Here is a 24,025-nt window from a genome sequence, read left to right as displayed (position 1 = left end):
AAGAAAAGAGGGAAGGGGAAAATGTTTGTTTTGTACATAACAAAATATTGAAGACATTGTTTTAAAATGAGCACATTTTTTAAAAAGACCCCATACAGTCTGTTAGCAGATGTATTAGAATGCAACAGTTACTATCTTCAGAATGGCCTTACTATTCCATGATCCTCTTTTTAAACTTATTTTTGCTAGTACCTATATTTCTAAGGAAAAATGTTTTCTTCCTTGCAATATAAATACCACTATACCGTGTTGCAATGCATAATGGTACCAAGAGCTAGAGCTCTCCCTGTCCTTGGGGTTGCATTTAACATTAGTGAATGCAAAATTCTGTACTATTCCACTCTCACCTACAAGGCAATGGCAGCAAATGTGCACAGCAAATGCCATAAAGCACTATGAACAAGAGTGAACATCAAGGCTTAGCTCATTATACTAAACTTTCTTTACTGCCCAAAAAACTATCTTTTTAAAATTCAGAGTTTACTTTTTATGACTATTTTCACATGAATTTATTTTTAAGAACTAAAACATTATCCTAAAATATATTATTAACTTACTTAGCACTACCTTGACACAACAAAAATCAAACTTATTTGTCTTTTCAGTTCAGAAGTCTCATGATTTTCTTAAAGCACACTTAAAACACTCCATTTGTGATTTTCATGAAGGATATGAAAGTGTCCAAAAGTCTTCCAAACAGAGGGTCAACTATATACCCTTAGATCCTTAATTTTGTGAAAGAAATTTTGTGGAGCTCACATTTGCCTGAGCTGTAAAACCTTAGCAATAATACTCTGCTCTAGAACCCTCACTTTTAAAAGTCATGAGATTCCACACTTGACTTAGAGCAAAGCAGCAATTTTTCTGAATCGTCTCTGGGCCTTCGCGTCCAAAGTTCCCCTACACTTTGAGACCTGGGGGACAGCGTTTCAAATTGGATATAAGTCTCTTTCGCCAAATCATCTTCCCAGAGGGAGTCTGACTTACACTGAAGTTTGCAAACTTTGTACAACAGGAAAAAAATCAATGGCAAGACAACAACACAGGCAGCACCACTCACCACCATAAGGAAAGACCCTTGAGAATCACCTTCTTCTTCAACTCTGTCAGTAGAAAAGGTGATACATTGGTCTTTCTGGGGAGGCATTCCTTTTGGACAGACACATGCTATATATTGCCAACCAGGCAACAAGCCACTTATGGTGACTTGGTTCTTGCTGGAGTCTGCATTAAGCAGTAGCAGGTCCTTCTCACCATACTTGGAATACAACACAGTCACTTCCAAATTCTGCGTGGTGTTAATGGTGTTCCACATCAAGATCACGCTTTCTTCGGTTTCGCTGACTACCTGGAGATTTTCTATTGTGGCATTCGTTTCCATCGGCAGGGCTTGATCCAACAATGGCAACTCTTCTCTTTTACTTGCACTAGCTGGGGGAAGCTTACCGCTACCCATCTCCACCTTGACATTTCTTTTCCCATCTGGGTGGAGTGACTGACGGCTGGCCATGGTAGTGCTTGTAGATATTCTAGTGCTTGGAGTTGTGGCTGAAGAAACAATGGAGGAGAAGAAAGGAGATGAGGAGAAGGAAGCAGTGGAGGGAGGCGATGAAGTAGAAGTAGGAAGAAAAGTGGAAGAAGCTGGGAAGGAAGAAGAGGAGGAATAAGGCCAGGGAGATGATGATGAACCAGGTAGAGTTGCAGATGTTCTAGATCCCAGCTGGACCTCTTGCTCAGGGTGATCCCCAGTTCTTCTTTCAGAAGTTTCTGATGATACGGTGGTCATGACACCACCAACCACTGTCACAGTAACCACAGCTTCTGACATCCCAGCCAAATTTTTGGCCTTACATTTGTAATCCCCAGCATCCATGTAAGAAATGCCTGTCAAGCTTATTATGGACCATCTGACTCCCTCCTCTGGAGATTCCTGAATTACTGGAAGAAAGAAAAATGCATAATCTGTGAGATAAAAGAAAGAAAAGATTCACGCAACATGCCGACTCAAGAGGCAACAATTTCTGGTTCTACACGCGTACCTCTCACATAAACCAAGAGGGAAATGGCACGCTGCAAGTCTCTGATTGCAGATGATGGTTCTGTAAATGGTTTATATAGAAGTGTAGGACATTCTGGGTGCCATGAAGTTTCTATGGGAAATAGTATTTTTTTGCGGGGGGAAATAGTATTTTAAAAAGACATGGGGCTGAGAATTAAGAATCTTTGGCCTTAGTAAACTTTTGTTTACTAAGTAGTATGTGATTCTAGACAAGCCAATTAGTGTCTTTAGGCCTCTGTTTACACATTTTTAAAATAAGGGGATAAGACAAAGTGATTTCAAATATCCCTTCCAATTTTAACCCACTGTGATTCTGTAAGATGTTTATCACAAGACCTTACTTAAATATTTCTCAAAATACTTTTTCATTGTAATAAAGGGTTAACTATCCACATAGTCAGAAGGCATAGTGGATCATTTTCTGGCATGGAGGAGTCATAATTTCTATTCTTATCTTTCACAGTATATTTAATTTAGATAAACAAGTAAACAATGAGGTTTTTATTTATGGAATAATACATAGTGTTTGCAAACTTGGAATTTTAATTTCCTAAACACTAAAATCTGAACATATTTCCTTTCTGTCTTGATTTCTGAAGCTTTCTGAAGAATAATAATATGCACAGAGTGGTATTTCAGTAGCTCCAAATTTAACTCACTGCCTTAAACTGTGGGCTTAGGCCTTGACTGTTGTATTTAATTCTATCAGGTTTCATTATTTCAGCCTCAATTTAAATTTAATTTGGAAGAATTTTAAAAGTATATCCCTTTACTCATCAGAATATCACTATTGAAACTAAGGCCAAAGCATTGATTTGGTCATAGTAGGATCTAAAAACCTGTGTAATCGATATTTTTAAAAATTACACTTTTTGCCTCATAATAAAGTTCCTATGTAATTTATTATTTGAATAATCATTCAAAAATAAGAAACTTGTTTGAAATTCCCTTAAGGAAATTGTAATTGTTATACATTTTAAAGTGAGCAGTATCCAAGATGATGGAGGAAAGATAAAGACAAAGGCTTTATCTGCAACCATCCATCCACTGCGTCATGTTGTTTTCCATCTAAGAAAGAAATCAGATTGTCTAATTTCATCTACATAGTTAATCAGACAAACTGAGGAAAATATTAATCAATAAAGTATACTTTTCAAATTTCTTCCATTCAACAATCTTAGCATATTTTATTAGAAATAACCAGCCAATCTCAAATCATACAAAAACATAAGATTAAGTTCAGTCATTTGTAAACTCCTTGTTTCAAAGGCCTGAATTAAGAAGATACCTGTATAATTAACTGGCGAGCTATCTGGTCTGGTCCAGGTGAGCTGCGGGGTAGGGTAGCCAGTGGTATCACACCGCAGCAGAACATTACTGCCCAGAGCAGAGGTGATCTGGGTGGCCGAGGTCATCACTGATGGCTTCAGACACTGCTGCAGCTCAGCCCGCTGAAACGAAATCCCTGTGAGGCGTTCCGGTTCACTACAAACCATCAGTGGATCAAGAAGCACTACCACAGGGTCAGCAACTTTTGACAATGCCATTATTTTGGAAATGTGACAGTCACAGAACCATGGGTTGTCCTGCAGGCCTAGACCAGAAGGGAGGAAAAGGTTGATAAAGGTTTTCCTGATGACTTCTGTTTACATCACAGCCTCGTAGGATGGCATTTCTACACTGTGGCCCTAAAAACATAAGTGCTTTGAAAGATCAGAGTCACCTCTCTGTCAGTTTTGCTCTGCACTCCAGCCACCTAAATCAATATATCTTGTCAGTTCAGATCATTAATGATTATAGCTAACAGTTATGGAACATTTACTCTGTACTAGGCTCTGTTCTAAGCACTTAACCTGTATTAACTGATTTAATCCCAACAATTCTATGAAAAGAATATTATGTCCCCATTGTAAAGATGAAGAAGCCGAGACACAGAGAAACCAAATAACTTGACCGAAGTCATTTAGCTAAGCAATGTCAGAGTCGAGATTTGAATCCAAGTACCAAAGAATGACATAAATACAGTGATAGATTTCTCCTGCATCAGCAGGCGGACTCTCAACCATTGCACCACCAGGGAAGCCCGAAAGTATTTATATTATTATAAGTATTATTATAGGGTGCTGTGAGGCACCTAACTCAGCCTGCAATATGTCATGATTTTGTGTGATTTTAAGGCATACTGAGTAGTACAAGTTGTTGTAGCAAAAGTAGAGAGTGAGATTGGAAAAACTGGTAGAACATGGCTTGGCATGAGTGTTACATGTGGTGGTCACGGAGGTGCACTGCTCAAATCCCCTTTCAAGAGAGGATCAGCAGCAGGGAATACAGTTAGCTGACAGCCTCCAGTTGCAAATGCCTTCAGGATCTGCCTCAGCTTTCAGAACTGTTAGCCGAAGTGTTGTGTCCTTCAAAGAGGCTATCAGTGAAAGCTTAAAGAAAAGTGAGAAAAGTGTTATTGGAAACTAGAGGAAAAGGCACCATTGTTACGGAGTAGCAGAAGGTTCAGCAACACTATCACCTGTGGTTAACGTGGGAAGTAGAAAACGTACTCAATGAAATGAATGTTCTGACTAAGGATATTTCTACACAGTGTTGAAACTGCTGCTTGGTGTCTTCTTGCTGCTCATAGTAAAATGTAAAGGAGAGACAACAGCTAAAGGAAGAACTGTTAAATGTAAAGGAACTAAAACTTGCTAAGTTCAATTATAAAACTGTTTCTTACACCCAGCCTCTCCAAAATTCTCAGATTAAGAAAGGGCTTCAGAATAAAAGTCAAATGCATGTGGGTGGTTCTATACAATTAGTTGCTAAGATCTCAGAAGAATCTAACATGGTGCTGCTTCAGAGCATTCAGTCAGACAAAAATCTCCCTAAGGATCTTCAGGGTGATGCCCCATACCAGCCTTACATAAAAAGCCCAAGGTTGGAAAAGACGCATCTCAAAAAGATTTGTCGTTGTGCAGTGAATTATACATTGATTTGTAAGGAGAAAAGACAGAACAGCAAGTTTAAAAAAATCTAACCCTGGTGGAAGATTTAACTGTCCATTCATAAATTCTAGATTTCTGTTTATGCCTATTTTTATTATAACAGCACTTTGTGAGTGGTTCATATTTCTCTGCCAGTATTGGTAAAGTTTGCTGTTTTTATTATCTTCCATATTAGAAACTTTTTTTCTTTCATGGGTGAATTACCTTGACCTTCCTCCTCTTACACTTCGTTCTGTGAATCTATGAGCAGTTCTCTAATACTGACTTAAATTCTACTCAACCTGCCAACAAACATCAAATTCACTCTGTCATATAATAATTAATATGTGTAGGGACTTTCCTGGTGGTGCAGTGGTTAAGACTCTGCCTGCCAATGCAGGGGATATGGATTTGAGCCCTGGTCTGGGAAGATCCCACATGCCGCAGAGCAACTAAGCCCGTGTGCCACAACTACTGAGCCCATGTGCCACAACTACTGAAGCCCGCGTACTCTAGGGTCCATGCTCTGCAAAAAGAGAAGCCACCGCAATAAGAAGCCCACGCACCACAACAAAGAGTAGCCCCCGCTCACCCCAACTAGAGAAAGCCCGCACACAACAATGAAGACCCAACATAGCCAAAAAATAAATTAATTTAAAAAAATTTTTTAATTGCTTAAAACAAAAATAAATAACATGTGTAGAACGCTTCATACTTTCAAAACACTTTGAGTTGGTATGTCAGATTTTTTTCTTTATAAAATAATAACAAAAACAGACTTACAGATATAGAGAACAGACTTGTGGTTGCCAAGGGGTAGGGGAGGTACGGGGGCACGACTGGGAGTTTGGGATTAGCAGATGTAAACAATTACATATAGGATGGATAAATAAGAAGGTCCTATTGTATAGCACAGGGAACTATATTTAATATCCTGTGATAAACCATATGAAAAAGAATTTATATACGTATAACTGAATCACTTTGCTGTACAGCAGAAATTAGACACAGCATTGTAAATCAACTATACTTCAATAAAATTTAAAAAAGTAAAATAAAATAATAACAACACAAGATGACAGTTATTGGTTGTTTCCTATGTGGCAAATACTGCACTTATCAAGAATTGTAAAGGGTCGACACTTTACCCTACTTTAGGGTGACCAACTCATCCCAGTTTGCCACTGTTTTATGGATATTGGTAGAAGATACAAGACTCCTAGTCAAAGATGAAGAATAATTTATTAATCACAGATCTGGAAGGAGACATTATCTTTATTATATTGGGTAGTAAGCATATCTACCCTTTGCTCTGGAGGGAGACATATCTCTGCTTTCCAAAGTGGTATCTCTTGAAAAGACAGTTCAGAACAAAAGGCAGTCGCAGTGTCTACCTCTGTTCACAAGAGAAACGTGAGAGACCATGGAAAAGAGAGAGACCATGCTAAAGCGTTTGTCTATCTCAATCCTCACAATAGCATGAGGTGGATAATATTAGTATCATCCTCATTTTAAAGATGAGAAAATGCTCAGGGAAGTAAAGGAATCTGCCCAAGGTCACACAACTGGATGCAGTCAGGATATGAACCTTGATATCCTGATCTTAAAGCTCTCATTCTCAACAACTGTGTATATGTTTTATACTGACCTTGGGAAGCTAGTATGATTCTTCCAATTTCATACCAGACATTAAGGCACAAAGAAAGTACTGCCTTGACTTTGTAAGTAGCTGAGAGTCCTAAGTCCCATGTGTTTGAGCCTCCTAGTCTAATACTTCTTCCACCATAACTCATCTCTTTGTCACCTAAAAACATCTAGAGCATGGGTGGCAGCTGTAAGTGCTGTCATCTACAAATAACAAGTGTTAAAGTAGTGATGTCTGGAGCATAAATGTCTATAAAGGGAAAGATCAAGAGCTATAAAGTTAACATTTTCATTTATGCTTTGAAACTATTATAAAAATGTGTTAATGGTGAAACAAAATTCTTTAAAAAACAAATCCAATTGGTTATATCTAAAAGTTATGTAAACCAGGAGTAAATATTTTTAAATCCCTCAAAAATAAAATATTTATTCAAGCTATGAAATATCTAAGGTCAAGGGTACAACTTTTAAAGCCTGAATAATAGTAATATGAGGGTTGAACACATTCAAGTGTTTTTTCTTCTGGGGACAAAGTACAAGAACTCTCTGAAGTTAAACTATTACTTGTACTGCATTCCTTCAAGGCAAAGCACCAACCACAATCAGCAATTTGCATTAAGTAATTTATTTTATATAACTATTCTTGGATGGAGCAAAAGAACTTTGCCTTGTCCCTTTTCTAAAAGGGTAATGTTTTTCATGCATCACAGTAGTTGGATGTGCTATTCTTTATGAAAAGTCAGCAATAAATTCTAGTACAAAAGTTATTCTGCAGACTATAAGCTCCTGAAGGCAAAATCCATGCCTCAGTCAGTTTTGTGGAGGCAGTTATACTTAACAATTCAAAAGGGAAAGTAAAGTCTTTTCAACAAATGGTGCTAGAACTACTGGACATCTGCTTGGGAACAAATAAACCTCAACTTCTACCTCACACTATACTCGAAAACTATTTTGAGCTTACAGTCATAAGTATAAAAGCTAAGAATATAAAGCTAAAAACTGAATATAAAAGTTAAAACTATAAAGAAAGAATATCTCTGTGACCTGTAGGTAAGTAAATATTTCTTAGATGGGACACAGAAATCACTAACTATAAAAGGAAAAACTGATAAATCGGATGTCATCAAAATTTTAAACTTTCTGAAGGACAGAGTCAAGATGGCGGTGTGGGAAGACACTGAGTTAGTATCTCCCCACAACTAGGGCACCTGCCAGCCGCTGGTGGGGGACCCTGATGTCCAAGGAGATGGGAGGAACCCTTAAGTGCACCGCTGGGGGTTGGGCCAAATCTCCTGTGGTGGGAGGAGTCTGAACCACTGGACCAACAGAGAACCTCAGATCTGAGGGAATATTCACTGAAGTGAGGTCTTCATCTCAGCACCAAGACCCAGCTCTACCCAACAGCCTACAAACTCCAGTGTTGGAAGCCTCAGGCCAAACAACTAGTAAGACAGGAACACAAACGCACTCATAAAACAAAACAAAAAAATGAGATGGCAAAAATATATGACACAGGTGAAGGAGCAAGGTAAAAACCTACAACACCAAATAAACGAAGAGGAAATAGACAATCTACCTGAAAAAGAATTCAGAGTAATGATAGTAAAGATGATCCAGAATCTCAGAAACAGAATGGAGGCATGGATTGAGAAAATACAAGAAATGTTTAACAAAGTTCTAGAAGAACTAAAGAATAAACAAACAGAGATGAACAACACAATAACTGAAATGAAAAATACACTAGGTGGAATCAATAACAGAATAGTTAAATGTTTATGCACCCAACACAGGAGCACCTCAATACATAAGGCAAATGTTTACAACCATGAAAGGAGAATCAACAGTAACACAATAATAGTAGGGGACTTTAACACCCCACTTACACCAATGGACAGATAATCCAAACAGAAAATAAATAAGGAAACACAAGCTTTAAATGACACAATAGACCAGATAGACTTACTTGATATTTATAGAACATTCCACCCAAAAGTGGCACAATACACTTTCTTCTCAAGTGCACACGGAACATTCTCCAGAATAGATCACATCTCGGGTCACAAATCAAGCCTTGGAAAATTTAAGAAAATTGAAATCAAACCAAGCACCTTTTCTGACCACATGGCTACGAGATTGGAAATCAATTACAGGGAAAAAAAACTGTAAAAAACACAAATACATGGAGGATAACAGTGTACTACTAAATAGCCAAGAGATCACTGAAGAAATCAAAGAGGAAATTTAAAAATCCATAGAAACAAATGACAACGAAAACACGACAACCCAAAACGCAGCAAAAGCATTTGTAAGAGGGAAGTTTATAACAATTCAATCTCACCTCAGGAAACAAGAAAAGGGCTTCCCTGGTGGTGCAGTGGTTAAGAATCTGCCTGCCAATGCAGGGGACACAGGTTTGACCCCTGGTCCAGGAAGATCCCACATGCCGCAAAGCAACTAAGCCTGTGTGCCACAACTACTGAGCCTGCTCTCTAGAGTCCATGAACCACAACTACTGAACCCCGTGTGCCACAACTACTGAAGCCCGTGCACCTAGAGCCCATGCTCCACAACAAGAGAAGCTACCGCAATGAGAAGCCCATGCACCACAAGAACGAGTAGCCGCCGCTCGCCACAACTAGAGAAAGCCCGTGCACAGCAACGAAGACCCAATGCAGCCACATATAAATAAATTAAATAAATTAGTTGAAAAAAAAAAAGAAACAAGAAAAATCTCAAATAAACAATCTAACCCTACACTTAAAACAACTAGAGAAAGAAGAACAAAGAAAACCCAAAGTTAGAAGGACAGAAATCATAAAGATCAGAGCAGAAATAAATGAAATAGAAACAAAGAAAACAATAGCAAAGATCAATAAAACTAAAAGCTGGTTCTTTGAGAAGATAGACAAAATTGATAAACCCTAAGCCAAACTCAACAAGAAAAGAAGGGAGAGGACACAAATCAATACAATTAGAAACGAAAAAGGAGAAATCACAACTGACACTGCAGAAATACAAAGAATTGTAAGAGACTACTACAAACAACTCTATGCCAATAAAATGGACAACCACAAAGAAATGGACAAATTCTTGGAAAGGTACAATTTTCCAAGACTGAGCCAGGAAAAATTAGAAAATATAAACAGACTTATCACAAGTAATGAAATTGAAACCGTAATTAAAAATCTTCCAACAAAAAGGAGTCCAGGACCAGATGGCTTCACAAGTGAATTCTATCAAACATTTAGAGAAGAGCTAACACTGATCCTTCTCAAACTTCCAAAAAATTGCAGAGGGAGAAACACTCCCAAATTCATTCTATGAAGCCACCATCACCCTGATACCAAAACGAGAAAAAGATATCACAAAAAAAGAAAATTATAGACCAATATCACCGATGAACATAGGTGCAAAAATCCTGAACAAAATACCAGCAAACGGAATCCAACAGCACATTACAAGGATCATACAGCATGATCAAGAGGGATTTATCCCAGGGTTGCAAAAATTCTTCAATATATGCAAATCAATCAATGTGATACAGCACATTAACAAATTAAGGAATAAAAACCATATGATCATCTCAATAGATGCAGAAAAGGCTTTTGCCAAATTTAACACCAATTTATGATAAAAACTCTCCAGAAAATGGGCATAGAGGGAACCTACCGCAACAGAATAAAGACCATATATGACAAACCCACAGCAAACATCATTCTCAATGGTGAAAAACTGAAAGCATTTCCACTAAGATCAGGAATAAGACAAGGATGTCCACTTTTGCCACTCTTATTCAACCTAGTTTTTGAAGTCCTAGTCAAGGCAATCAGAGAAGAAAAAGAAATAAAAGGAATACAAATTGGAAAAGAAGTAAAACTATCACTGTTTGCAGATGACATGATGCTATACATAGAAAATCCTAAAGATGCCACCAGAAAACTACTAGAACTAATCAGTGAATTTGGTAAGGTTGCAGGATACAAAATTAATGCACAGAAATCTCTTGCATTCCTATACATCAACAATGAAAAATCAGAAAGAGAAATTAAGGAAACACTCACATTTACCATTGCAACGAAAAGAATAAGATACCTAGGAATAAACCTGCCTAAGGAGGTGAAAGACTTGTACTCAGAAAACTATAAAAAACTGATGAAAGAAATCAAAGATGACAGAAACAGATGGAGAGATATACCATGTTCTTGGATTGGAAGAATCAATAATGTGAAAATGACTATACTACCCAAAGCAATCTACAGATTCAATGCAATTCCTATCAAACAACCAATGGCATTCTTCACAGAATTAGAGCAAAAAATTTTTACAATTCATATGGAAACACAAAAGACCCCGAATAGCCAAAGCAATCTTGAGAAAGAAAAATGGAGTTGGAGGAATAAGGCTCCCTGACTTCAAACAATGCCACAAAGCTACAGTAATCAAGACAGTATGATACTGGCACAAAAACAGAAACATAGATCAATGGTACAGGATAGAAAGCCCAGAGATAAACCCACACACAAATGGGCACCTAATTTATGACAAAGGAGGCAAGAACATACAATGGAGTAAAGACAGTCTCTTTAATAACTGATGCTGAGAAAACTGGACAGCCATATGTAAAAGAATGAAATTAGAACACTCCCTAACACCATACACAAAAATAAATTCCAAATAGATTAAAGACTTAAATGTAAGACAAGACACTATCAAACTCTTAGAGAAAAACATAGGAAAAACACTCTTTGACGTAAACCACAGCAAGATCTTTTTTGACCCACCTCCTAGAGTAACGGAAATAAAAATAAACAAATGGGACTTAACAGCAAAGGAAACCATAAACAAGACAAAAAAGACAAACCTCAGAATGGGAGAAAATATTTGCAAATGAAACAAGAGACAAAGGATTAATCTCCAAAATATACAAACAACTCATGGAGCTCAATATCAAAAAAACAAACAATCCAGTTAAAAAATGGGCAGAAAATCTACAAACAATAAATGCTGGAGAGGGTATGGAGAAAAGGGAACCCTCTTGAACTGTTGGTGGGAATGTAAATTGATACAGCCACTATGGAGAACAGTATGGAGGGTCCTTAAAAAACTAAAAATAGAACTACCATTCAATCCAGCAATCCCACTACTGGGCATATACCCTGAGAAGACCATAATTCAAAAAGAAACAAAATTGAGTTATTTGTAGTGAGGTGGATGGACCTAGAGTCTGTCATACAGAGTGAAGTAAGTCAGAAAGAGGAAAAAAAAATACTGTATACTAACACATATATATGGAATCTAAAAAAAAAATGGCACTGATGAACCTACTTGCAGGGCAGGAATAAAGATGTAGACATAGAGAATGGACTTGAGGACACAGGGTGGGAGGGGGAAGCTGGGGCGAAGTGAGAGTAGCATTGACATATATACACTACCAAATGTAAAATAGATAGCTAGTGGGAAGCAGCAGCATAGCACAGGGAGATCAGCTCGGTGTTTTGCGATGACCTAGAAGGGTGGGATAGGGAGGATGGGAGGCAGGCTCAGGAGGGAGGGGATACGAGGACGTATGTATGCATATGGCTGATTCACTATGGTGTACAACAGAAACGAATACAGTATTGTGAAGCAATTATACTCCAAAAAAGATCTATTAAAAAAAAAAGAAATTTAAACTTTCTTACCAAAGACACCATGAAGAAAATGAATAGACAAGTCCCAGACTTGAGAAAATATTCATAATGCATACAACTGATAAAAGACTCATATTCAATAATAAAAAGACAAACAACATTAAAAAATTATAAAGAAATATACCAATGGACAATAAGCAAATATAAACTGTCAATACCATTACTTATCAGGGAAATGCAAATTAAAATGATAATGTGATTCCACTCCCTGACGTATCTACTCCCAAGAATGACTGAATGAGAAAGACTGACATCAAGCGTTGGTAAGGATATGGGGCAAGCAGACTGTGTTAGTGGGAGTGTAAAACAGTATAACCTCTTCGGAATACTGGTAGTTTCTTTTTTTTTTTAAATAAATGTCTGTTGTTTATTTTATTTATTTATTTATTTTTGGCTTCGGTGGGTCTTCGTTGCTGAGCGTGGGCTTTCTCTAGTTGCGGCGAGCTGGGGCTACTCTTCGTTTTGGTGCGCGGGCTTCTCATTGCAGTGGCTTCTCTTGTTGCGGAGCATGGGCTCTAGGTGCACAGGCTTCAGTAGCTGTGGCACGCAGGCTCAGTACTTGTGGCTCATGGGCCCTAGAGCACAGGCTCAGTAGTTGTGGCACACAGGCATAGCTGCTCCGCAGCATGTGAGATCTTCCCAGACCAGGAATGAAACCCATGTCCCCTGCATTGGCAGGTGGATTCTTAACGACCGCGCCACCAGGGAAGTCCCTGGCAGTTTCTTAAAACGTTACATATATAGCCATCCTATGACCTAACAACTTCAATCCTAGGAATTTATCCAAGAGAAATGAGAACATATGCTACAAAAAGCTATGCACAAAAATGTTAATAGCTTAATTCGTAATAGCTAAAAACTGGAAACAGCTCATGTGCTCAACAACAGGAGAAAAGATGAACAATTGGTACAATCATACAATTGAATATGACTCAGCAATAAGTAACTACTGATACATGCAACAACATGGATGAATCTCAAAAACATAATGCTGAGTGAAAGAAGCCAGGCACAAGAGTGCCTCTTAAAGGATTCCATTTACATGAAATTCTAGGGCAGGCAAAATTAACCTATGGTAATAGAAGTAAAAATAGTAGTTTCCTGGGGTGGGGGGAAATTGACTGAGAAGGGGCACAGAGGAACTTTCCGGGGTGATGAAAATATTCTGTATATCAAGAGTCCCCGGGCTTCCCTGGTGGCGCAGTGGTTGAAAATCTGCCTGCTAATGCAGGAGACACGGGCTCGAGCCCTGGTCTGGGAGGATCCCACATGCCACAGAGCAACTAGGCCCGTGAGCCACAACTACTGAGCCTGCGCGTCTGGAGCCTGTGCTCCGCAGCAAGAGAGGCTGCGAGAGTGAGAGGCCCGGGCACCGTGATGACGAGTGGTCCCCGCTTGCCACAACTAGAGAAAGCCGTCGCACAGAAACGAAGACCCAATACAGCAAAAATAAATAAATTAATTAATGAACTCCTACCCCCAACATCTTCTTTAAAAAAAAAAAAAAGAGTCCCCAACCTCCAGGCCACGGACTGATACCAGTCCGCGGCCTGTTACCAACTGGGCTGCACAGCAGGAGGCGAGCAGTGGGCAAGCGAGCAAAGCTTCATCTGCCGCTCCCCATCGCTCTCCATCGCTCTCATTACCTCCTGAACCATCCCCCACCCCCACCCTACATTCATGGGAAAATTGTCTTCCATGAAACTGGTCCCTGCTGCCAAAAAGATTGGGGACCGCTGCTGTATCTTGATGAGGGTGTGCATTTTGTGCAGGTATATGTTTATCATCATTTACCAAATTGTACACTTAAAATCCACTGTATGCAAATGATACTTCAATTCCTCAATTTAAAAGAAATTTAAGGAATTCCCTGGTGGCCTACTGGTTAGGATTCTAGGCTTTCACTGCTGTGGCCCGGGTTCAACCCCTGGTCAGGGAACTGAGATCCCATAAGCTGCGTGGCATGGCAAAAAAATAAAATTAAATTAAATGTTTAAAAATATTTTTTTAAATAAAAGAGTGATGTCTCTGGAGATGGACTGTGAAGTTGAAGCTGACTCTGCCTCTTTACCAGCTGGAAAAAGAAGGTTATGACAATTACAGACCCATTTCATGGGGTTGTCCTAAAGGCTGAGATAATGCCAGGCAGTCCTCAGAAGAGTGTCTGGCAAGAAGTAAGCCTTAACTGTGTGAATTTGTTTCCCCCATGCCTAGGAAACAGCAGGCACACCAACAGAGACTGAGAAGTATTCGTCGAACTAAAACAATGCCATTTTACAGAATTCTGTGGGAATACTCAGAGCCACCACTGCCGTTTTGGCAAACCCCTTTCTGAACAGAAGAGCTCTTTTACAATGGAGCAAATTTGTACCAATAAAAAGGACCAAAAAAACATTTTATACTCTCTGCTACTGCAGGTTTTTTCCTCCAAGATAAACAGTGATAGGCCTTGCAGTTTGCCTGCGTAAATATGTCCTTATTCTTGAAAAAGAGGCCATGGAAATTTACCTGTATTGCAAATCAATACTCTAGTTTCATAGTTAATTTAAATGTTCATTTACAGGACACTAGTTTACATTTTTACAGATACATTAAAGGACAATTTTATTAGGTTGATATTTTTATTCACACAGAAGAGAGAGGAAGTAATTGAAAAGCCTCTCCCTAAATTATTTTTTATTAAATAATGATTTAAAGAGATCAGTAAAATAAGATATATGAGGAACATAACTCTAGTATTATTACATACCTTGCATTACAAAGGAGTGGGGAAGAGCATGGGTTCTAGAACCACATGGCTTGTATTCAAACCCCAGCTCCATCACTATGTGATAAGTGACTTTGGGCAAGTGTTTTAACTTGTGCCTCATTTCTTCATCTATAAAATGGGGATGAAATGGTATTTACCATGGAGTGAGACTAGAAGAAGTTATATCCATAAACTTTTTGGCCATGAGTAAGCATTCCATCAATATTAGCTATTACTATTTATTATTACAAATAGAATATGTTAACAGCAATAAACATAGGGCAATAAAAATGAAATGGAAACAGAATGTATCCCATTATAATAGTACAAAGGTAAATTCTACAGGGTACCTGGAAATATATAATTGCTACAGTTAAACACTGAGTTCTAGAAAATCTAGAGCTGGTTCTTATTACCATATTTTAATGATGAAATTGGAAGACTCAAATATAGTTAAAAATAACAAAAAAGCCAAACTAGAAAAATCTTTCTTTATAAGACACTCACATCTCAGTCACAGCTGCTATGGATTGTTGTTGATCTAAAATCATAGCCTCAGAGACTGTCCACTTTATATTCTAAAGAACTATCACATAAACTCAACATTTTATTACATTCCTATTAGCAAGACGGAATAAATCCTGTCATCTCCATTTTCCAGATGTGAAAACTGAGTTTTCTGTGTGTGATTCACACACATGAACTAGTCTTCTTTCGAGAGGATAGCACTTCTTTTCCCCTTTTGTTACCTAGTAATCATGACTTTGCTAAGGTCAGCTGCCACACATGGCTGGACATGTTTCAAAATATCTTTTGTTATTTATTATCATGATTAAAAAAGTAATGCATGATCATTGCACAACACTTTGAAAATACAGAAAAGCAAAAAGATATCAAAGAGAATAGTTAACCAATTACTGTAACTTTTCAGACTTTTTCTTTGCAAATTTTAAAATAGTGATCATGCTTTATATACAATTACATCAATTTAATGTTACACTAAAAGTATTTTCCCATTAGTTTTTAAAGAAACTGAACCCTTCCTCAACAAAATATTAGCAAACCAAATCCAACAATACATTAAAAGGATCGTACACCATAATCAAGTGGGATTTATTCCAGGGATGCAAGGATGGTTCAACATCAAATTAATCAATGATTACATAACACTGTATCCAACAAAATGAAGGATAAAAGTCACATGATCCTCTCAAAAGATGCAGAAAAAACTTTTGACAAAATTCAACATCCATTTATGATAAAAACTCTCAACAAAATGGGTATAGAGGGAAGGTACCTCAACATAATTAAATCTATATATGACAAACCGGCAGTCAACATCATACTCAAGGATGGAAAGCTGAAATCTTTTCCTCTAAGATTAGGAACAATTCAAGGATGCTCACTCTCACCACTTTTGTTCAACACCATATTGGAAGTCCTAGCCACAGCAATTAGGGGGAAAAAAGGAAATAAATAAATAAATAAAAGGCATTCAAATCTAAAAAGAAGCAAAACTATCACTATTTGCAGATTACATGATACTATATATAGAAAACTCTAAAGAACCACCAAAAAAAGAACAAATAATTCAGTAAAGTCACATGACACTAAGTAAATATACAGAAATCTGTGCATTTCTATACACTAATAACAAAGTATCAGAAAGAAAAATTAAGAAAACAATCCCATTTACAATTGCATCAAAAAGAATAAAATACCTAGAAATAAACTTAACTGAGAAGGTGAAAGACCTGTACACTGAAAACTGTAAGAGACTAAAGAAATAAATTGAGGATGATACAAATAAACAGAAAGATATCCTGTGCTCATGCATTGGAAGAATTAGTATTATTAAAATGTCTATACTACCCAAAGCAATCTACAGATTCAATGCAGTCTAATCAAAATTCCAATGGCATAGCTCACAGAACTACAACAAATAATTCTAAAATTTGTATGGAAACACAGAAGATCCCAAATAGCCAGAACAATTTGAGAAAGAACAAAGCTGGAGGTATTATGATCCCTGATTTCAAACAATACTACAAAGCTATAGTAATCAAAAGAGTATAGTACTAGCACAAAAACAGGCATGAAGATCAATGGAACAGAATTGAGAGCCCAGAAATAAACCCACATACATGTGGACAATTAATTTACAACAAAGGAGTAAAGAGCATACAAAGGAGAAAGGACAGTCTTCAATAAATGGAGTTGGGAAGACTGGACAGCCGCATGCAAAAGAATGAAACTAGACTACTATCTTACACTGTACACAAAAATTAACTCAAAATGGATTAAAGACTTGAACGTAAGACTTGAAACCATAAAATTCCTAGAAGAAAACATAGGTTGTAACCTCACTGACATTGGTCTAAGTGATGTTTTTGTAGATCTGACTCCAAAGGCAAGGGAAACAAAAAGAAAAATAAACCAATGGAACTAAACTAAAAAGCTTCTGCACAGCAAAAGAAACCATCATCAAAACAAAAAGGCAACCTACTGAATGGGAGAAGATATTTGTAAATCATATATCCGATAAGGGGTTAATCTCCAAAATACATAAAGAAGTCATAAAACTCAACAACAAAAACAAATAAACAACCTGATTAAAAAATGAGCAGAGGATCTGAATAGACATTTTTTCCAAAGAAGACACAGAGATAGCTAACAGGCACATGAAAAGATGTTCAGTATCACTAATTATTAGGGAAATGCAAACCAAAACCACAATGAGATACCACCTCACACCTATAAGAATGGCTATTATTGAAAAGACAAGAAGTAACAAATGTTGGAGAGGATGTGGAGAAAAGGGAACCCTCATACCCTGTTGGTGGGACTGTAAATTGGTATAGCCAACATGGAAAACAGTATGAAGATTCCTCAAAAAATTAAGAACAGAACTAGCATATGACCCAGCTATTCCACTTCCGGGTATTTATCCAAAGAATGCAAAAACACTAATTCAAAAAGATATATGCACTCTATGTTCATTGCAGCATTATTTACAATGGCCAAGATATGGAAACAACCCAATGTCCAACAATGGATGAATGGATAAAGAAGATGTGGTATATATACATACAATGGAACACTATTTAGCCATAAGAAAGAATGAAATCCTGCCATTTTTGACAACATGGATGGACTTTGATGGTATTACGCTAAGTGAAATAAGCCAGACAGAGAGAAATACTGTATCATTTCATATGTGGAATTAAAAAACAAACAAACAAAAGAAAAGAAAAATAAACTCATAGATACTGAGATCATATTAGTGGTTCCAACAGGTGAGGGGAATGGGGGGGTGGGTTGGCAAAATGGATGAAGGGGGTCAATTGTACAGTAATGGATGGTAACTAGACTTGTGGTGGTAATCACTTCATAGAGTATACAGATGTTGAATTATAATGCTGTACACCTGAAACATATAATTTTTAAAAAAGAATCTAAACCCTAAAACATAAAGCTGTTTATCTCCATGGACAATGAAATTTCATAACCCTTTCCCATTTGATCCCTAAGTTCTCATTCAGATTTAACTCACAAGTGAAAAATATTAATGTTCTATAAATTATTTATTTATATTAATATTAGGAACTAATCATTAGAGAGCTATTAATAGCAATTTAGTAATTTGATTTTATTTTCTATATGTCTCCATTGGATAATTTTATTAGAACCAAGAATTGCATCCAAAGAAACTTTTAAAAATATGTAGGGAAATAAAATCTCAATGTTTAAGTTAAGAAAATTTCTAGCCATTAGTCTTACTCATAAGGATTAAATTAGTGACTAGAATAAAGTAAGTATATACCTTAGTATGGGTTTGCATAGTTCCTATTAGAGTATATATTTTAAGGACTCCACAACTATTGTTAAATTAAATTAATTTTTTTCTCTAACCCATCCTACAATACCTCTTTTATTTTCTAATCAAAAATGTTTGAAGGACTAGAGAGATAGTGGGAAAATGATGAAATAGCTGTGTAAGAAAATTTTCTTTGACCTTTTCTCTATCTGGTTCTTATTATTCATATTTTTAGTTTCATAAGTACTAAAATGCATATACATTTCAACAAAAGTAATGCTAAAGCAATTTAAGTGTTGTCACAGTACTTTCTCTTTTTTTCAGTTAGAAAATTTTTTATGGAAGGTACAGTATTATATAAGTTACAGGTGTACAATATAGTGATTCAAAATTTTTAAAGGTTATACTCCACTTATGGTTATTATAAAATACGTAGTACTTTTTTTTTTATCAAAAACATCTCAAATTTATCTTGTATTTTATTTATTCTTTATTTCAGCAAATATTTGGCAATTGATATTGGTAGGAATTTCTGGGACAATTTCTTAACATCTAGTTGCTTCTCATTCCAAAGTCTTATAAGTCATGTCACTGGCCAAACACTCAGAACTTCTTTCATCCTTCTGAGAACTATAACCTCTTCTGCAGCCATGATGGACATAACTTGTGAAATAACAACACAGCCTTATTGGGTGAACAAAACTTGAGCAAATCAAACTGCTTGGTCAAAGCCTCAGGCTTGTGTCTCATACAAAAGTGGAAAAGGCCTCTCTGCCCACAGATACCGCTGAGAAGGGTCTCAGTTCATTGATTTCAATCGGGCAACCACATTTACTGGGCATTCACCATGTGCAGAGCACCGTACAAAGTACTGTGGGAAGACACACAAAAAAGAGAGAAGGATTTGCTAGAAGGACCTTACATGTTAAAATTCAAGGCAAATACCCATAGAACCTAAAAGAAGTTAGGATCAAAATACACAAAACTAATCACAGCTAAACTAAGAGACCAGACCCATTAGGATACCCATTTAGGGCAGTAAAATAACTGGTGTCTAGACTAGTTCTTTTTAAATTAAGAATATTTGGAAGATATACTTCCTAACTAATTAAACCACTGCTACCTCATAAAGATGCAGATGCCCTTCTCCCACTCCTGAAGAGCCTGATGAAGGGTTGAAAAGAGACCAGAGCAAAAGGTTGGTTGTGGCCGAGTATGGAGCACTGGTGTGCTCATGAGAATCGTGCAGGTTGGTAGATTTTGTCACTCTTCTCCAGGTTCTCTAAGAGCAGCATTAGTCCCTCAGTTTATGAGGCCAATTCCCCTCCCTCCCCTAACACACACAAACATACACTGCTGCCCTCACTCCACACACATGGATGCATACATGCACACACAAATACATGTGCGCTCGTGCACAGACACAAACAGCCATTACACCTTACACAGGGCAGATGGGTAAACTGACCTAGATCAAATGATAAAGTACTATTCCATCAAAAGTGCAAGTATAGAGTAAAACAACAAATTCAATAGACATGAAAATCCTGCACAACTGAAGGTATACAGAGCAAATTATCTGGATCTGAGAAGCCCAGAGGCTGTGAGCTTACCAAGAATAATTCTTCTTGCTGAAAGGTCCAGGCTTCTGGATGATGTTGTAACTAAGTGGGACCAGCTCTCCAGGAAATCTGGCGGCAGTGTGGTTAATCTGTTGCTTGATAAATCCAAGTAGGCAAGGTTCTTCAGATACGTGACCGCCTCGTTTGGCACACTGGTTATTCTGTTATTGTGCAAATCCAGGGTCCTCAGACGAGGCATGTCCCTCAGAGATGTCCAAGGGAAAGCAGCCAGAGAATTTCCATCCAAGCGCAACTCGTGCAGCTGCTTTAGGTTGTAAAAGCTGCTGGTGTCAAGGCTGGCCACAGAATTATAGGTCAACCAGAGGTACTGGAGCTCCACCAGGTAGTAGAAGGCCTCGGCGGGGATCCTATGGACAACGGTCTTCTCTATGCGAAGCTTCACAGTGTCCACGGGGAAGTTTGTAGGTACCTCGTTCATATCCAGGTCACTACATAGCACAGACCTAGTGTCACAGAGCAATGGAAGAAAACGTGTGTTCTGAGACTCATTTGAAAAAAATAACACTTACTTGAAACAAGCATCGAATTTTTCATTCCCTACTGGTTTGCACAAAGTATCTATTCAGCCTGGGTAAACTGTTCATTAATAATTTGTCAATATCATCACCTTCTTCTAGGTTGAACTATATGAAATGGTCATTTTTGTAGGTTAAAAACAATCAAATATCAGCAATTTCATGCCTGAGCTCTTTAGGTGTCAGGCCTGTACCATACACATCACATCTATCCCTGTATTTAATCATCACAACAGCCCAACGAGTTGAATATTGGGTAATAGGTAAAGGCACCAGCTCTAGAGTCAGGCTCTATCCCCTCCTTTGTGGCCATGGAAAGCCACTTCACCAATCTCTCATTCTCATTCTCTCACTTCACCAATCTCTCATTCTCATTCTCTCACTTCACCAATCTCTCATTTTCCCACATGGCGCTGTTATGATGATTAATTGAAATGGATGGAAAATTTTACACCTTCCTGGCACATAATAAGCACTTGATGGGTATTTGCTATTATTATCTTCAGTCTCATTTTTACAGATACAATAAATGAGGCCCATCAACATTAGGTAACTTCCCAGGATCACAGAGCTAGTGGTTACACAACAACCTTTCAGACCCACAACCGTCCAGCTCCACAGTGCACACTTTTAACCTCTTCAGGAAATGGCCCATTTTAAAAGAGTCCCTACTGAAGTTATACATTGACCCCTTTAAAGAGGAGCACGAGAGAAAGGAAGAAAAAATGGAAGGAAGGTAGGAAGCGAAAGGAAACAGCAAGTGTTCATACTAGATGATTAAAATGGAGCCCTATTTTAACAATGTGACCCGTGCATTGCTTTCAGCCTAAGGAATAAACCAGGAACTGCAAGTTTATTTTTTTTTACCACTCACTAATTTAAGTGACCTTGAGCAAGTCACATTGTGGTCTTGTTTAGTGGCACGTGTAAAACAGGCAGAGAAAAACCAGCCTGTCCCATGTGTGGGTATAAAGTATGAAAAATCAGAAAATTTAGATTCATTTAAACCTGAAAAAAAAGACCTATTTATCTCCCATTACATATTCAGTCCCACTGGATTGCTGAAAATGAACAATAAAAAGTTTTGCAAAGCATCATCTAAATTATAATACATTACACATATAGTAAATAATAATAAAAGACGGCCATTCAGTAAAACACACCACATTAAATCAGTGAATTTTTAAAGCCAGGCTATAATGTAAAGAGAGGGAAGAGGCATAAGCAACGTACTGGTCACATCATCTCTCTTTAACTTTAGGAGAAGAGCCTATAGCATCATTGGAATTCTCTAGGTACACTTCTCACTCTTCATCTCTATTTTGAATCACAAATTTCAGTGCTACTTTATACCAGAATGATCCAGCTTCTCCTCATTAAGTCAGCGTTCCAGTGTGTTGTAATGGAGGAAAGCCTGGACTGGAAGCTAAAAGACCTAGCGTCTTTGTCAGGCAGTCACTGCAGCAACTCAACGCTGCGACCTCGGACAAGCCATTTAGTCTCTATATGATTTAGTTTATTCATTTAAAAATGACAGTGGTCAAACTAGATTATTTCTGGAGTTCTTGTCAGGCATAACATGCTATGATTTTTATAAAATCCATCAATAATGGGGCCACCATGAAGAAGGAAACATTTCTGTGATTGTTTTCTCAAAGGTAGCCTGATCTGAGTCATTAACTGCAGCATACTTTTGCCAAGTAGGTCTTTAAGTTGTTACATTCTTCTCACTGTCTTTAACCACCTAGTGACTATCTCAAAGAGATACCAAGAGTTAGTAAATTTTATACAATAACAAGACAAACTACACAAAAATACGCGTTATTATTTATTTGTATAAAGTTGTAAGACATAAATTGAGCGATTCTTTTAACAAATTACTTTAAGAGGCTTACTGTTCACTTCAACCGAGTCACACAAAAAAATCTGATTTTGTTATCAATATCCTCTCCAAAAAAAGTCAAGGTTTACTATGTTTAGTCAACAAGAATTCTGTTTTGCATTTAACGTCTATCTAAAAGGATTCATGCATATTGTAAATAAATACTTATTCTCACTCCACAAGTAAATATTAAAGCAACACAGAGGTTAAGAAACTTCTGTAAGGTCCCACAGTGTCTGCAACACAAAGTGTTGACCCATTTCTTTCAAACTCCAATACCTTAAAAGGAGAAATTCTGATTATGAACCTCTCTAATTTCACTCATGTGATCGTCCTTCCTACTTCCTAAGGTCTATCCAGTTGCCATGAATAATCCTCAAAATGAAATGGAAAACACTGGAAGCAAATGATCTGGGCATGTCACACACCTTCTGATCGGCCCTGCCCTCTTGTGCTTTCTATAATCAGGCTGAACTGGCCATACGCATTTCAGTGGTTTGACCTCCTGCAAGGTTCATTTTGTGAATATAAGTGCAAAGAATATTTTATTAACAGGGAATGTGTCTGAGAGTCTCAAATAATTTGAGGGGCTTTGAAGGAGTTAAACTGCTCAAAATGAAAACATAAAGGAGCAGGCAACCAGGATTAACACAATTACGTTAAAGCTTATCTAGATTAAATCTTCTCTTCTCTGATTTCTGATCAACAATTTGCTTTCAAAAACAAGGCCACCTGGTTTGAGTCCTTTTCCTCAGAATCATTAGAACACTTAGTAGCAAGGAGAGAAGCATACCTTGATTTCATGCCGTCATTTCTGCCATGATAATCACAGGTGCACTGTGAAGGACACGAACAGCTCACTCTTTCCAAAAAGCCAAGCGCAATGCACAGACTTGCAAAGAGACGCATGGTTCCTTTTAGACGTTATTTGGACAAAAGGTAAAAACCAAATCCTAAGCATTCAGAAACTGGTGTGCCAAGAATACAAACAGCCATTTAGTAACAGCAGATTACACGGGATTAGATGAGATCTGTAGTTACTTAACCTTCAAGT

General features: G+C 37.5%; 1 protein-coding gene across 1 annotated transcript; it reads right to left on the bottom strand.

Annotated features, from left to right (window-relative positions):
- Nucleotides 1-814: 814 nt before the first annotated feature.
- LRIT3 (leucine rich repeat, Ig-like and transmembrane domains 3) lies at nucleotides 815-23,880 on the bottom strand. The gene is made up of 4 exons (XM_024741966.1): nucleotides 23,765-23,880; nucleotides 20,545-21,017; nucleotides 3,348-3,653; nucleotides 815-1,938 (listed from the first exon to the last, which is right to left on the bottom strand). The coding sequence occupies exons 1-4, from the start codon at nucleotides 23,878-23,880 to the stop codon at nucleotides 815-817; spliced, it is 2,019 nt and encodes a 672-aa protein (XP_024597734.1).
- Between the last annotated feature and the right edge of the window lie 145 nt (nucleotides 23,881-24,025).

The sequence above is a fragment of the Neophocaena asiaeorientalis genome, unplaced genomic scaffold (assembly GCF_003031525.2).
Source record: "Neophocaena asiaeorientalis asiaeorientalis breed wild unplaced genomic scaffold, Neophocaena_asiaeorientalis_V1.1 scaffold534, whole genome shotgun sequence".
NCBI lineage: Eukaryota > Metazoa > Chordata > Mammalia > Artiodactyla > Phocoenidae > Neophocaena > Neophocaena asiaeorientalis.
The sequence above is the reverse complement of the archived record's forward strand: the minus strand, read 5'-3'. Positions and strand labels throughout refer to the sequence as shown.

Bases quoted from the DNA above. Each gene is read 5' to 3' on its own strand.
- LRIT3 (XM_024741966.1), bottom strand. From the start codon at position 23,880: ATGCGTCTCTTTGCAAGTCTGTGCATTGCGCTTGGCTTTTTGGAAAGA. The intron at 21,018-23,764 runs GTATGCTTCTCT...CTGTGACACTAG, and splicing joins AATGACGGCATGAAATCAAG to GTCTGTGCTATGTAGTGACC. The intron at 3,654-20,544 runs GTAAGCTCACAG...CTTCTGGTCTAG, and splicing joins AGCAAGAAGAATTATTCTTG to GCCTGCAGGACAACCCATGG.